This window comes from Neoarius graeffei, chromosome 22 (assembly GCF_027579695.1).
Source record: "Neoarius graeffei isolate fNeoGra1 chromosome 22, fNeoGra1.pri, whole genome shotgun sequence".
In the NCBI taxonomy this organism is placed as follows: Eukaryota; Metazoa; Chordata; class Actinopteri; order Siluriformes; family Ariidae; genus Neoarius; species Neoarius graeffei.
In genome coordinates, this window is record NC_083590.1 from 34,061,682 (window position 1) to 34,075,807 (window position 14,126).

Below are 14,126 nucleotides of genomic sequence, written 5' to 3' on the forward strand. Positions count from 1 at the left end.
TGCAACCTATTTTATCAAACTACTTCAAATGTTTTTTAAGATGCAAGGCCAGAAAACTCACTCTCCCTCGAAAAATTCTATAAAAATCACTCTAATCCAGTCTATCAATAACTTTGTGTTCAATAGTCATTATAATACAGAGCGGCGGCTAGTTATCGACACCTTTTCAGATTTACCAATAAAAAAAAACAATTTTACAAAGCTGAGTTTCAGTTCCAACAGTTATTATTGGTTAATCAATCAACCGGAAGACCCGCCCCCTCGCCCTTTGATCTTGTCGTCTGATGACACCGCTCGTTACCGGAGATGGAATTATCATCATCACGATCAGCAATTTTTCAGAAAACCCGGACATTATCAATCAACCATCGCAGGTAAGCATGGTGGAAAGATCATGGACATGTTTTTACTGATCAAATTCACCGATATTTCATGATCTCCTTGTCGAAACCTACTTTGTTTCTTACTCCTTCATTTGACAGCCGCCATTTTGTATCTAAACGCGCGTTTGAGAGTCACGTGAGGTGTCGATAATAGTGATCGCTTTCACCGGTGTCCAACGCCATGAAGACGAAGGAACAATTTTCTTCATAGTATATTCATCATTGTTATAATATACTTATTATACACAGTGGCATGCAAAAGTTTGGGCACCCTTGCTGAAAATGTCTGTTACTGTGAATAGTTAAGTGAGCAGATGAACTGATCACCAAAAGGCATAAAGGTAAAGACGAGACATTTCTTTAATATCTTCCGCAAGATTACATTTTTATTTCCAGGCGTAAAATACCAAAAAATGAAAAGGACCTGAAGCAAAAGTTTGGGCACCCTGCATGGTTAGTACCTAGTAACACCACCTTTGGCAAGAATCACACTTTTTGTAGCCGGCTAATAATCTTTCAGTTCTTACCTGGGGGATTTTCACACATCCGTCCTTGCAAAAGGCTTCCAGTTCTACAAGTTTCTTGGGCTGTCTTGCATGCACTGCTCTTTTGAGATCTATCCACAGATTTTCAATGATGTTTAGGTCAGGGGACTGTGAGGGCCAGGGCAAAACCTTCAGCTTGGGCCTCTTGAGGTATTCCATTGTAGATTTTGAGGTGTGTTTTGGATCATCGTCTTATTGTCGGACCCATCCTCTTTTTAACTTCAACTTTTTTACAGATGGTGTGATGTTCGCTTCCGGAATTTGCTGGTATTTATTCGAATCCATGCTTCCCTCGACCAATGAAATGTGCCCTGTGCCACAACACAACCCCAAAGCATGATCGATCCACACCCATGCTTCAGAGTTGGAGAGGTGTTCTTTTCCTGGAATTTGGCACCCTTTTTTCTCCAAACATACCTTTGCACATTGTGGCCAAAAAGTTCTATTTTGATTGGCAGCCTTTTTATTTACTTAATACCAGGGCTTTGAATCGGTTCAAGGAACGAAAACGAAAACCGGGAACTTTTCTATTTCACATGGAACAGAAACGAAACCAGAAACTTTATTTTTTATGTTCCGGAACAGAAACGCTTATTAAAAATAACGGTAACCGGTTAATACCGGTTTTTATTTAGTTCCTCAAAGTTTCCGTAGCCTACAAATAAAAAAGTCATTCTTCTCCTGCGCAAGTTTCTATGACCCGCTGGGGTTCACTTCCTGTGTGACGTTCGCTGACTGAATGGAGAGAGCGGGAGGGTGGACTACTATCACGTCTCCACATCTTAAATAAGAGGTAAATATTGCAGTCTATCGTTATTCAAAAACGTCAATTTCAAACACGATATCAATATATTTGTCCACGCTAATGAGAGGCTCGCGAACATTAAATGACGTTAACCTCTGTTAGCCTATCAATGCATAGGGCCTGACTAGCCTTTGGTAACACACTAAACGAATTCTCTTTCATTTTTGGCACTTTTTCTGTTTGTGTAGATGGGAAGACATACTGAGAATCCAAATCGCCAACATTTGAAATAATAATTGTTTTGAATTATTTCTTGTCTTATTTAATGAAGGTTGTAATAGAATTAGCCTACATTTGGCTTAAGCTGGATGAGACAGAGACATAATTTTATAGCCATTTGTTAAACAGCTGACAGGGAACGTAATTAACCGTTCCGGGAACGAATTTTTTTTTGTTCTAACCGGTTCAGGAACGTCTATTTAATGGTGGAACCCAAAACCGGAAACGTTAAAATTCCGTTTCTGTTCGGAACGAACCAATAGGAAAAAAATTCTGGTTCAAAGCCCTGCTTAATATTGTATCCCTATGTCATGTGACTTGTCACGTGATATCTTTGAGAACAAGAAATTCTCTGTTTGTGAGGTTGACAGTCAATCAGTGTGTCTTTTTTTTTTTGTAAGCAATCTTATAAAAACGCCTTGAAAACAAAAGAAAATTCGTTTTCACGTTGGGTCGATTTTGCACCTGTGTATTCCAGGGTTTCGAAGCCGAATTTGAAATGCCCCGATATCTAGAATTATTATTTATATATATATATATATATATATATAAACTTGAGCTAGTGTGCCAAATTTCACACTTCTATCACAAAGTGAACACTTTCTCATTTTAACAGCCCGACTATATTTAAAAAAAAAAAAAAAAAAACTTCAATTAACGGATCGATTATCTAAACTCTCGGTAGCTGCAGCCCTAGAACGATCCGACCGGTTCGTACAGACACTGCTCTGGTGGTCCGGAGTAAAAGAAGGAGCACTCACCTCAGACAAGCTTGCGCATTCTTCAAGACCAAATTCACTCAAAATGTTTTTCACTTTCTTCCTGGTTCTTCGGATTTTCTCCAGTCCTCGAACTGGAAACTGATACATGGTTCCTCCCCTGAGGTAGAACACAGATGTGAGAAAAGGACCTGACTGGAACACTCGTTACAGCGTTACAACATGATTTCACTAAGAATGTCAACCAACCATGCTGGAAACAAAAACGGCATGACCTGTTTCCATGCCGTCTGCAAAACTTAAAACGGCAATCCAAATAACGCATGCATATAAATAAAGATGGACAGATAACAGTACCAAAGTGAAATGAAAGATTTCTTTCGGGTTTTCAGGAGATAAAACAAGACGGGTCCAAATGTTCAGGTGTGCAATTTCGTTGCTTTATTTACTTGCATTGTGCCATAACCAAATCCTTGTATATTCATTTACTGGCGCTATATTCATCTCTGATACGGCACTTTTCGTCAGTGTGTGGAAGACTGCTTGTCCTGCGCATGTGAGAGATAACGTCCATGTGTTTAAAGGGCATATTCTGGACCAATTTCGTGTTTTTTTTTATTTATATATATATATATATATATATATATATATATATATATATATATATATATATGAAAGTATGTCCCTTTACACACTCATCCAGAAGGGTAATTTTGCACAAGGCCATCTGTCTACAGCAGAAAAAAATAAAATAACAAAACGCGTCTGGAAAAATCCCAAGGGAGTCTGGAGCCAGATTCGTGGCGTCACCTGCGGAAGCGCCAGCAGGCTGCGCGAGCTTTGCACGGTTTCAGTGCACAGCCTGTGTAGACCAAGCGCTCCCATTTCTCTCTCATTGTCCGGTCTTTTGGAAAACGATGAGTACTAATCCCATCAAGATTGGTGTTGCTACACCCTCCTACGATACATCTGTTAACCATTTTAATAATTACGCGATAACGTTGAAGAAATTTGCAGAAAACCACCAGGTCGTTTTCTCATAAACAAACCAGCGCTGACGTAGGATTCAGAGGGAGGCGTCCCGCACGCGACGTCACGAAAATCAATGTTTGACGGGAAATCCAAATGCCAAGGTTTTTCAGAGGCGGACCAATTCGCCTCAAATGGCTTGATTTCAACTGAATTTTTCTGGTATTGCGCAAGGTAAAAAAATTGCACAAAATGCAGAATGTGACAGATATTTGACCAAAGTTTAATATAAAATAGGAGAATTACATTGATCTCGCTCCTGAATTTACCCGTGATATGCACTTTAAAGCAGAGGTGGACAGTAACGAAGTACGTTTACTTGAGTACTGTACTTAAGTACACTTTTTGAGTATCTGTACTTTACTTATTATTTTTTGGGAAACTTATGACTTTAACTTCACTACATTTGAAAGGCAAATATCGTACTTTTCACTCCACTACCTTTCTATCAAGCTCCTCGTTACTCGTTACTATGAAGCAGGCGTGAAAGTGGATGTTTTTTCTTTTCTTTTCTAAAACGTGATTATTTTTTCGCAGGTGACACTGAGACAGTCTATCAGTAATCACTAGGGTCACGTCACGTCCATAGACTGTATAAAATCAAGTTCAGTGATTTCTCAGCAGCGTTATTTAACACGATCAGTTGATGGCAGAATGGAAGGAGGCGGTTCTTCTGGAGAATGCACGCACTCATGGCCCATGAACCCATGTTTCAGTTTTCTGAAAGGATTAAAGATTCGTTTCATTTTAAATGTTTGCTTTGCTTGCTGAAAACGAACCACATCACGGCCTACAAAAACTTGCCATCCAACCTGCGGAAGCATATTGAGGGATATAAACGTTTTATTCCAAGAGAAAGCTTGCAGTGAAGTTGTCTGTGCTTTTAGAGCTAGCGATAACGTTGCAATAGCTATGCAGTCTGGTTAGTCAAATGACTTTCTATGGATTTGCCTGCCAAGTTGCCGTAGCCTTGTCCACGGCTAACGTTTACACATAGCTAGTTAACTTGGACGCTGTTAGTTAGCATGTAAAAACGGAGTTACGCTAACATGAATAATGTTAACTTATCTGAAGTCCTTTCAGAAATATGTTTTAGCATAATCTTGCCAAAGAAACAGAATGTAGAAATCTTTCTTTTCTAGTAGCGTTAGCTACCCAATATGATTTCGAGTTTGAAAAGCGTTTGCTAGCATGTCGGGTGGAGTTTCACCGACTAGCTAGCTTAACGTTAAACCACCATGATGCACAGCATGCGTTCATTTTGTGAATTCACATTTCTGACTTTGGTAACGGCGTTAGGTTTTGTAAGCGTTGTGGCAAGAATACAATGATGCGTTGACAGAAAATGTACTTTTAATACTTAAGTATTTTTAAAAGCAAGTACTTCAGTACTTTAACTTAAGTAAAAATTTGACTGGACAACTTTCACTTGTATCGGAGTCATATTTGACCAGCGGGATCTGTACTTCGACTTAAGGAATGAAGTTGGGTACTTTGTCCACCTCTGGTTTAAAGCAGTGTTGTAGTCGAGTCACTAAACCTAGAGTCCGAGTCCAGTCTCGGGTCCCCAGTCCAAGTCATTAAAAAAAAAAAAAGTCGAGTTGAGTCCACTATTGATCCGAGTCGAGTCCAACACTCCAACTGCACCATGCGACGGTGGCTGTTTTAGCGCCATTAACATTAGTTTGTTCCTGAACAGGTGAATGTGCTTCTCTTTATCAATGAGGTGTGAAGTATCCTGTCAGAGATGGTTGGGAGACGGATGTAAGTGCAGAAGGTGTGTTTATTAATACAAGTGAAGACGGTAAACAATCCAGAACAGCAGGAAAAAAATCATAAAACGGTGAAACCGGCAATAGGTCGAGCGAGGCGCACACAGGCTATCGTAGACTCGGCAGAATCAAAGACAAGAAACAGGAAATCAGGGATCAGGAAACCAAACAAGGAAATAAGGCTCAGTAATATGTCAGCAACACAACTCAATACTTTGCAAAGTGTGTTTTCACAGTTTTTATCTCAGCGCACTGATTGTGCCTTCATCCTGTGCAGGTACGAGTCGTTTACGGCAAATGAGTCCGCTTGGTGTGCGCGCTGTCCGGGCGCACCCGAGAGTCTATCCGATCACTCTTACATGAAATTAGTACAAAAATGAATGTTGATATAAATGTCTTATGCCAAATTATTATGGCATGTTACAAAAAATAAAGAAAAAATCCGAGTCCTCGTCTCCAAGTTATGAGCCCGAATGCAGTTAATTCACGAGTCCAAGTCCGAGTCATCAGTGCTCAAGTCCTCGTTGAGTCACGAGTCCTTAAAATTAGGGCACAAGTCGGACTCGAGTCCAAGTCCTGGACTCGAGTACTACAAGCCTGGTGTAAAGTAAAATAAGCAAGTCACCTTTCAGTGCATACTGTGCAGCTGGAGAATAAAATATTTCTCATTTCTCCTAAACTCCTAAGAAAAACTGTTCATCTTCCACCAGTTTAATGGATGCAAGCTGCATGATGCTTGAGTAGAAAATGGATTGCAGGACAAGCAGTGGTTTGTGCAAAATAAATGTGCGGAAAAGACGACACAACCGCAAAACGAACAGTAAAAGGTTTATACTACTACTACTACTACTACTACAATGCAGCTTAGCACAGGAGGATAACTCATTTATCTGTATTTATATGGAAACCTATTTACGCCACTTGACATCACATAACATCATAATAATGAAAAATTCTCATAATTACAACTTTGTAGGCTTGTAGTACTCAAATCCAGGACTCGGACTCTAATTTTAAGGACTCGTGACTTGAGCCCTGATGACTCGGACTTGGAGACGAGGACTCTGATTTTTTTTTCTTTATTTTTTTTTGTAACATGCCATAATAATTTGGCATAAGATATTTATATCTACATTAATTTTCATCCTAATTTTGTGCAAGAGAATGCACATTCACCTGTTCATACATCATGTTCAGGAACAAACTAACGTTAATGGCGCATGGAGAGAACGCCACTAGGATTGTCCGCTTTGCTTATACAGACTTCTCGTGCAGTGGGAAAAAACGCACTGCTGTGTGTTCCATATGTAGAAGAACTATCGAGGAGACGACGGGGACAACCTCGAACTTCAATCATCATTTGGTAAGACTCCACCCACAGAAGGAAGTGACACGCTATGTTCATTGCTCTGTTGATAGTGGGCGGGGCTTGCTGAGTGATGAACTAGCTAGTGTTAACCCTCTCTCATGTTATTTGCCCTGTTGATAGTGGGCGGGGCTTGTGTTGGACTCGACTCGGATCAAAATTTTCTTTAATGGCTCGGACTTGAACACTGGGGACTCGAGACTGGACTCAGCCGTGAGGTTTAGTGACTCGACTACAACACTGCAACTTTGTATCTCATATTTATGAGACAGTGTCATAATTGAATTATGTCATACTACTTCATAATAAGGAGAACATTTTTACAAAATTATGACTTAAGGTCATTCGTATGAAATAGTAACTTATTACTGAGAACTTAAGTCATAATTATGAGATACTAAGTCATAAATCATTACTATGAGATCAGATTTTGTTATCATGAAACAGCAAGTCATAATTAGGAGATACTAAGTCATTGTTATGAGATAGTGTCTCATAATAATAAAGCCCCAAGTTATAATTATGAGATAGGATTTTATTATAAATATACTAAGTCATAATTATGAGATAATGTTATAATTATGAGATACTAAGTCATTATTATGAGACACTAAGTCATAAGCCATTGTTACAAGAGAAGATTTTATTATGAGACACTGTCATTATTTTGAGACACTAAGTCATCATTTTGAGACACTAAGTCATAAGCCATTGTTATGAGATAAGATTTTATTATTATGAGACGCTAAGACAGTACTGGGTCTGTCTCAGAAACTGGGTACTGTGGGGGTCGCACACTAAATATACTCACAGTCAATAAACTGTACGGTTTTGAATGGTGATGTTGGTTTTAATTTGAAATAAAATGATGAAAGAAATACAGATAAAACTAAATCTTTGATGTGAATACTCTATTCAGAATTTGGCAAAAATTCTGCAAATTTGTGGAAAAATGGTGGCTTGATCTGGGACATGATAAATGGTTGACTACATCGCGTTCCCTTAAAAAGGTTGTAGTCCACTGAAAAGTCTACAGTTATCACTAATTGTATTTTAAGTTGTAACTTTATCCACCTAAGGATTGGCGCGCTCACAATAATCATAACCGTAATAAAACATCATGCAAAATATTTCATCACCGTCGTAACTCCATTTTCCACAGACCCAAAACCAATACGATCGTGTGTTTTGATCTAAACAGAAAGTCTCAGGGTCGAGGTCACGACCTCACCAAAAGTAGGAACTTAAAATCACTACGCCATATAAAAATTTAGTTATAAATCTGTGATTTTGTTTTTTAAAACAAAAGCTGAAAGTTAGGTATAGAATATGCTTCTTACAGAATATGTTACGATGGTAGCTGGTCTTGTATGAATTTCTGAGCTATAAAATGAGTTGTGGTCTATTTTTTACCGTAGCGTGTTATTTGTGTGCGGGGAAGGACACACATTAACAATTTGCATGTGTAGAATGGAATTTTCCACTCCAACAGTTAGAAGTTGATCGTGCTTCCGTTTGCGGTCTCTCTGTTACGCGGGTGATCTGTTCAGACGTTATCACTGAAAAGGTGAGTTTTGACAGTTGCATTTTGTTTTAGTCTTGCAGTATAAGGCAATAGAATGTTTCTTTTTCATCTTACTTTCATATTTCGTAGCGTTTGCGTATTTTTGGCCAATATTTTGCAACCGTGGTCAATTTAGATCGAACTTTTGATAGAATCTACGGCCAGTCATTTTGCCCCGCCCCCGCCTCGCGCTCCGTCCGGTGCGGTAGTGATGTCCCGTTGCTCGCACGTCGCAGCAGAGACCCGCGCGACCTTCAGCCGGTACAGTCGCTGTTCTTTTACCACCGCCGTTATTCTCATCTTTCCGGTGTGTTCTTGATTTTTCCATTGTGTCCTATTTCGCCATATCAAATACCCAAAATGTATCATATTATTCATATTTAAGTGAATAATCAATTCAGTCATCATAACTTGGCATTTTTAACCCAAGCAATCAAAAAGAGGAAATTTATTCAATATTTTCACTCCTCTGTGAAGGAGGGGCTTTAATTCTTCATGATGGAGTTATTTTATATGGAAATCAATTTTACAAAAGCATTTGAATTGTAATCAAAAAAATTTCCACAGTGGAGGCCAGATAAAGCAAGATACTATCTTTATTCTTATTAAACATCACAAAAGAAACATTGAGTGTTAGGTAAATGCAAAAAAAAGGAAAATTAGAAAATTAATTTTTTGGCCATAATGTCCCAAATGAGAGACCAGTTTCTGAGATGGACCCTACTATGAGATACTAAGCCATTATTATGAGATACTAAGTCAGTACTATGAGATACTAAACCATTATTACAAGACACTAAGCCAGTACTATGACACACTAAGCCATTATTATGACACACTAACTCATAAGCCATTGTTATGAATGAGACACTAAGTCACGACTATGAGATACTAAGCCATTATTATGAAACATTAAGTCATTATGAGATACTAAGTCAGTACTATAAGGGCGTATTCACACCTACGTTGTTTGGTCCGGACCAAACGAACCAAATTTCCCCTGGTCTGGACCTTTTGGGTTGGTCTGAATACAAACCACCGAACTCTGGTCCGGACCAAACAAGCGGACCGAGACCGAGCTGCAAGGTCGGACTCGGTCCGGGCCAAAGGAACCCTGGTGCGGATCTTTTGGAGGTGTGAAAGCAGACCGGACCTAATCCGACAGTTTTGCTTTTTTATACCTCGGGAGCTTCCGTCGTTTGTCGAGCATTATGGGAAACAGTGTCTTGACACTCCACCGCAAAGTGCAAACACTGTTTCGGTTGTCAAGGGTCGTTCAGTCACCAGTGGTAGGCAAGTACAAAAAATGAGTAGGGGGCAAGCGTGGGCCGAGGAAGAAACGCGTACCCTTGTGGATATATGGGCAGATGTCCACATATCTGAGCTTTGGGAGAGAACACACAAAAATGCCGACGTGGTTGCTGTATTCAGTGAGAAAATGAAGGAGAAGGGGTTCACGCGCTCCCCAGAACAATGCCGGCTAAAAGTGAAGAAACTCCGTCAGACCTACATTAAAATCAGGGACATTCTTTCAAAAAGTGGCGGTACTAGCGACGCAAAAAAGAAATTCATCTATTGCGTGAAGAGCCAGAACTGTCACAACATGATGTGCGCTCATCAGCGCTATCCTCCGTAGCTGCCTTGCCCTTTGTCGTCGTCATTGATAAATTACTTGTACAACAGCATAGTAATCGCACAATTGTGAAAACAGTAAAAACTGGAAAAAACATATAGCTTTGATGACATTAAAAAGAATAACAGCACGGAAAGCCTCCATGACTACTTTTGAACTTAACGCTTTGTGCGCGTGTCGTCTCTGACCAATAGCTGAACGACCTCAGGGCGCGTGGCTTTGTTGACAGATTTTGGTCTGCTTACTAAAATGTACAGTGTGAAAGCGAACCGCACCAAAATGAAAAAAAAAACAAAACAAAACCATTTGGTTCAGACCAAAGCAAGTGAACTATCGAACTATCCTGGTCTGAATACACCCTTAGAGACTAAGTCAGTACTATGAGATTCTAAATCATTATTATGAGACACTAAGTCATAAGCTATTGTTATGAAATAAGATTTTATTCCGAGACATTAAGTCATTATTATGAGACGTTAAGTCAGTACTATGAGATACTAAGCCATTATTACAAGACATTAAGCCATTATTATGAGACACTGTCAGTACTATGAGACACTAAGTCAGTACTATGAGATACTAAGTCATTATTATGAGACACTAAACCATTATTATGAGACGCCAAGTCAGTACTATGAGATACTAAGCCATTATTATGAGACACTAAACCATTATTATGAGACACTAAACCATGATGAGACGTTAAGTCAGTACTATGAGACACTAAGCCATTATTATGAGACACTAAGTCAGTACTATGAGACACGAAGCCATTATTGTGAGACACTCCACTGCAAAAAATGATATATTGTTAAGAGAAAATATCTTTAAAATGAGTGAATTTATCTAACATTTCTTATTAGAAGATTATTTGCACTCAAATATAAGATTATGTAGCTTACTTCTAGATGCTTTTCTTCATTTCCAGCTTGAAATTTTCTTATTCTATTTGCAGATAATTTTGCTAATTTTAAGTGTTTAATTCTAGAAAGAAGCTAAATTATTTGCCAATAGAATAAGACAATTTAAAGCTTGAAATGAGCAAAAGCATCTAAAAGTAAGCTAAATAAACTTGTATTTACAGTACTGTTCAAAAGTTTGGGGTCACTTTGAAATGTCCTTATTTTTGAAAGAAAAGCACTGTTCTTTTCAATGAAGATCACTTTAAACTAATCAGAAATCCACTCTATACATTGCTAATGTGGTAAATGACTATTCTAGCTGCAAATGTCTGGTTTTTGGTGCAATATCTCCATAGGTGTATAGAGGCCCATTTCCAGCAACTCTCACTCCAGTGTTCTAATGGTACAATGTGTTTGCTCATTGCCTCAGAAGGCTAATGGATGATTAGAAAACCCTTGTACAATCATGTTAGCACAGCTGAAAACAGTTGAGCTCTTTAGAGAAGCTATAAAACTGACCTTCCTTTGAGCAGATTGAGTTTCTGGAGCATCACATTTGTGGGGTCGATTAAATGCTCAAAATGGCCAGAAAAATGTCTCGACTATATTTTCTATTCATTTTACAACTTATGGTGGTAAATAAAAGTGTGACTTTTCATGGAAAACACAAAATTGTCTGGGTGACCCCAAACTTTTGAACGGTAGTGTACGTTCTAATAATCTTCTAATCAGAAATATTGGATAAATTCACCTATAGTAAAGATATTTTCTCTTAACAATATATAATTTTTTTGCAGTGTAAGCCATTATTATGAGACACTAAGTAAATACTATGAGATACTGTCATTATTATGAGACACTAAGTCAGTACTATGAGACACTAAGCCATTATTATGAGGCATTAAGTCATTATTATGAGAATAATAATCTCTCACTAAGTCATTATTATGAGACACTAAGCCAGTACTATGAGACACTAAGCCATTATTATGAGGCATTAAGTCATTATTATGAGACACTAAGTCAGTACTATGAGACACTAAGCCATTATTATGAGGCATTAAGTCATTATTATGAGAATAATGTCTCACTAAGTAATTATTATGAGACACTAAGCCATTATTATGAGGCATTAAGTCATTATTATGAGACACTAAGTCAGAAGCCATTGTTATGAGATAAGATTTTATTATTACGAGACGACATGATTATGAGATAAGTCATTATTACGAGACACTAAGTCAGTACTATGAGATACTAAGCCATTATTATGAGACACTAAGTCAGTACTATGAGACATCAAGTCATTACTGAGACACTAAGTCAGTACTATGAATTATTATGAGGCATTAAGTCATTATTATGAGACACCAAGTCAGAAGCCATTATGAGATAAGATTTTATTATTATGAGACACTAAGTCAGTACTATGAGACACTAAGTCAGAAGCCATTGTCATGAGATAAGATTTTATTATTACGAGACAATAAGTCAGTACTATGAGGTATTAAGTCATTATTATGAGACACCAAGTCAGAAGTTATGAGATAAGATTTTATTACGAGACATTAAGTCAGTACTATGAGACACTAAGTCATGATTATGAGGCATTAAGTCATTATTATGAGACTTAATAATAATGTCTCACTAAGTCATTATTATGAGACACTAAGTCAGTACTATGAGGCACTAAGTCAGAAGCCATTGTTATAAGATTTTATTATTATGAGACATATAGTCATGATTATGAGACACCAAGTCATTATTATGAGACACTAAGTCAGAAGCCATTGTTATGAGATAAGATTTTATTATTACGAGACACCAAGTCAGTACTATGAGACACCAAGTTAGTACTATGAGACACCAAGTCATGATTATGAGACACTAAATCAGAAGCCATTGTTATGAAATAAGATTTTATTATTACGAAACACTAAGTCAGTACTATGAGACACTAAGTCAGAAGCCATTGTTATGAGATAAGATTTTATTACGAGACACTAAGTCAGTACTATGAGACACTAAGTCAGAATCCATTCTTATTAGATAAGATTTTATTATTACGAGCCATTAAAGTCATGATTATGAGACACCAAGTCAGTACTATGAGACACCAAGTCATTATTATGAGACAAAGTCAGAAGCCATTGTTATGAGAATATTTTATTATTACAAGACACTAAGTCAGAAACCATTGTTATTAGATAAGATTTTATTATGACGAGACATTAAGTCATGATGAGACACCAAGTCAGTACTGAGACACTAAGTCAGAAGCCATTGTTATGAGAAGATTTTATTACGAGACACTAAGTCAGAATCCATTGTTATTAGATAAAATTTTATTATTACGAGACATTAAGTCATGATTATGAGACACCAAGTCAGTACTATGAGACATCAAGTCATTATTATGAGACACTAAGTCAGAAGCCATTGTTATTAGATAAGATTTTATTATTATGAGACATTAAGTCATGATTATGAGACACCAAGTCATTATTATGAGACACCAAGTCAGAAGCCATTGTTATGAGATAAGATTTTATTACGAGACACTAAGTCAGTACTATGAGACACTAAGTCAGAATCCATTCTTATTAGATAAGATTTTATTATTACGAAATATTAAAGTCATGATGAGACACCAAGTCAGTACTATGAGACACCAAGTCATTATTATGAGACACTAAGTCAGAAGCCATTGTTATTAGATAAGATTTTATTATTATGAGACATTAAGTCATGATTATGAGACACCAAGTCATTATTATGAGACACCAAGTCAGAAGCCATTGTTATGAGATAAGATTTTATTATTACGAGACACTAAGTCAGTACTATGAGACACTAAGTCAGAATCCATTGTTATTAGATAAGATTTTATTACGAGACATTAAGTCATGATTATGAGACACCAAGTCAGTACTATGAGACATCAAGTCATTATTATGAGACACTAAGTCAGAAGCCATTGTTATTAGATAAGATTTTATTACGAGACACTAAGTCAGTACTATGAGACATCAAGTCATGATTATGAGACAAAGTCATTATTATGAGACACTAATTCAGAAGCCATTGTTATTAGATAAGATTTTATTATTATGAGACATTAAGTCATGATTGAGACACCAAGTCATTATTATGAGACACTAAGTAAGAAGCCATTGTTATGAGAAGATT

General features: G+C 37.4%; 1 protein-coding gene across 4 annotated transcripts in view; it reads right to left on the reverse strand.

The window, feature by feature from the left end:
- Nucleotides 1–14,126, reverse strand: part of adnp2b (ADNP homeobox 2b) — an 82,068-nt gene that overhangs the window by 24,607 nt on the left and 43,335 nt on the right. For all 4 annotated transcript variants that reach the window (XM_060904755.1, XM_060904753.1, XM_060904754.1 and 1 more), the window contains exon 2: nucleotides 2,714–2,831. In XM_060904755.1, the coding sequence (XP_060760738.1) occupies nucleotides 2,714–2,821 (108 nt within the window). In that variant the 5' untranslated portion in view covers nucleotides 2,822–2,831. The remainder of the gene's footprint in view (nucleotides 1–2,713; nucleotides 2,832–14,126) is intronic.